The sequence below is a fragment of the Lottia gigantea genome (genome assembly GCF_000327385.1).
Source record: "Lottia gigantea unplaced genomic scaffold LOTGIsca_266, whole genome shotgun sequence".
Taxonomy (NCBI): domain Eukaryota; kingdom Metazoa; phylum Mollusca; class Gastropoda; family Lottiidae; genus Lottia; species Lottia gigantea.
The window spans coordinates 4,741-7,786 of NW_008708829.1; the positions used below are offsets into that span (position 1 = coordinate 4,741).

Sequence of the window (3,046 nt, forward strand, 5' to 3'; positions counted from 1 at the left end):
AGTCTATGTTCTCGACTTGATACATAGCATCTAATGACTTAAATTGCTAATACAGCCTCTTGAAAACCAAATCATTAATAAATCGTTATATCAGTCTATTGTCGATAAGAACAGGGTAATTTGTTATAAAAATATGAGTTATATGACTACAATAGAGCACAACAATCCTTTTTAAAATAATAATCACAACGAAGACTGTACAAATGTAATCTGTATTTTTTATTTTCTGAATTCCTACTGAACTACTTTAGTCATTTTCTTTACTTCATATTATTGAAGTCAGTTAAAATAATAATTTTTAAATTGTACAGCAATCAATAATAATAAAATTGATGCATGTTTCTTTTAACGCAGAAAAGTCACTATCTTCAGAATCAATTGTTTCGTATCGTCAAGTCAAACCGAGGAAAATGTTGTCGATATTGTTGAGATGTATGTTTATATTTGTAATTGGTGAATCTTTTGAGATAATCTCTAGAACTTATGTCTCTTTCTCAAATGACCAACTATTTTCAGGATATTATGATTATAGAGTTTTACCTGGACGGATACGATGTGCACACTCTTGTTTAGCCGATGACGTATGTTTTGGTTTTGCGTATCATAAAGGGCGTCAGATATGCTATGTTTATAATCAGTTTCCACATTCACCAATAGTAGATGTTGGTATGGTTACGTTTTTACCCGAAGGTAAAGTTTGATATTAAACTTCATCTAGCATTAGTAGAACACTGTTACTGAACACGTATCCTAATCTTCAACAGAGGTGCTGAAACTAGAACTGTTTCGTGTTCATAGGCGAAGTACAGTCACTATTTTAACCACCACGTTGAAAGTTAAATCATGTTGATGAAATAGGCTGGACACATAGAAAAACAAATAGAATTTCAGAAATCTTTTCGTTTATAATTTACGCCGTATTTCGGGTTGCGTTTTGCGGTTCAGATCGTTAGTACTTGGTTTATTTATTAATAATGATAATAGTGCAAACGACTTTTTGAATTGTATTAGACTGATGCTCAGAGGATGTATAAAGCTGATCAATGTTACAAGCATCATAAGACAGGAAGTGTCCTTTCAGGTCCCACTTCTGCAGCAACCTCTCTCATGTAAACCAGGGAGTTGAAGATGTAATATATTGATCATTGTTAAGATGAAGGTGTAATATATTGATTATTGTGAAGATGAAGATGTAATATCTTGACCATTGTAGAAGATGAAGATGTAATATATTGATCATTGTGAACATGAAGATGTAATATCTTGATCATTGTAGAAGATGAAGATGTAATATCTTGATCATTGTAGAAGATGAAGATGTAATATCTTGATCATTGTAGAAGATGAAGATGTAATATCTTGATCATTGTAGAAAATGAAGATGTAATATCTTGATCATTGTGAAGATGAATACTGCCAAACTTAGAGTGTTTCTAATGAAAACATATATGAAATTGTTGACTGGTTTTTCAGATACCTCGTATCGAGTAGAAGTAAAAACACGAGATGTAGTTTACGCAGGGACCAACGCCAAAGTTACTCTGAGAATTTATGGTAGTCGTGGAGACACAGGTCCTTTACAACTAGACCAATCTCTTAATCATTCTGATCCGTTTAAACGAAACTACATTGATACTTTTATACTTACCGCTCCAGTCATTGGACAGGTAAGGAAATCCGATAACCATAGAAATAAAGACTGAACATAAAGTATTTTCTACAAAATTTGCAGCAGGGTTTCACTTGTATTTCTTTTATCTTATCTTAACACTGTTTTTATTGGTGTTTATTTTTATCGTAAATTTGGGTGCTAATGTAGATCATAACCACCTTCCGTCCGTCAACATTTGCTTGTAAACGCTCTAAAAACTAGATTTTTTTTATGGAATCAAATGAAATTCGGTATGTGTATACATATTTATAAAACGAAGTTCGAATTTGAGCTATTTTCGACCTTTAGAAGCAGAGTTATTGTCCTTGTCCCAAAATCTTGAATATGCTATTACTCTCTTAGTTTTCAAATGATTTTGATGAAACTTAAAATGGATGTTTCGTTTTTACCTTCCGCATTTGGCTGAGGTCCACTATCTTGATTTTAACTTTCCATAGGAGATTTTGACAATCTGTAGTTAATATTGGAAACGAAAAAGATTTTAATATTAAATATAAAAAGTTTTAAATGAAAGTCTTATAGCAGACTATTTGATATGAAAATTTTGAGGTACAGAACCCAGAATTTTGTTTTGAAACAGTTTTTTTCCGATTCGGCATATCTGAAATATGTTGGAAAAATACATTACCGACTGTTACCCAGAAATGCCTCTCACTTGAACGTTTCTTTGAAATCCCACAAGTCTATTTTTACTCCTAGAATTCTTTGGATTTCTAAGAAAATGTTTTTTTATTGTTTGGTATTTTATTTTGACAGAATACAATTCATTTTCAAAATTTCTACCCTAATAACTAGACTATTAATTAAACCTTTTAGTTATAGTTCCAGTTGATTTATGTTGTTTTGAATGTTGACAAGGAAACACTCATTGTTAATATCTTACATTATTTACATTACTATTACTAGTAGATTATTGACTGTCTGATTTTAGATTGAAAGAATTAAAATAGAACATGATAACTCCGGGCCAGGCCCTGGGTGGTACTTAGGTACAGTAAGTATTGATTTGCCATCTAAAGGTCGACATTATGAGTTTGTGTGTAATCGATGGTTATCTAAATCAGACGATGATGGAGCGATTGAAAGAGAATTTCAGCTAACTAGTTCAGAAGGTAATTATAAATAAGAATTTAGACATTATGAATATAACATTGTGGATATCACAGAAATTTCATTGAAACAGACTAATTAGATGAACTAAATAAATAAAAACTACCGAGGAAACGCCTTTTCTTAATTCACAAACTGTAACGAAGAATTGTGGACAATTATTATTTTGACTCAGAAGTCCAAGACCACTATGCCCTTATTACAAAGTTGGTGAGCGCCTCATAATAGAGATCCAAACTAATCCTATATTTAATTTATGCTTCA

General features: G+C 31.6%; 1 protein-coding gene across 1 annotated transcript; it reads left to right on the forward strand.

Moving 5' to 3' along the window:
* Positions 1–1,448: 1,448 nt before the first annotated feature.
* On the forward strand, positions 1,449–2,798 carry LOTGIDRAFT_144831 (hypothetical protein; the record flags this gene model as incomplete). The annotated part of the gene is made up of 2 exons (XM_009056166.1): positions 1,449–1,667; positions 2,604–2,798. 2 exons carry the CDS (start codon positions 1,449–1,451, stop codon positions 2,796–2,798), a joined length of 414 nt encoding a protein of 137 aa, XP_009054414.1.
* Positions 2,799–3,046: the final 248 nt, after the last annotated feature.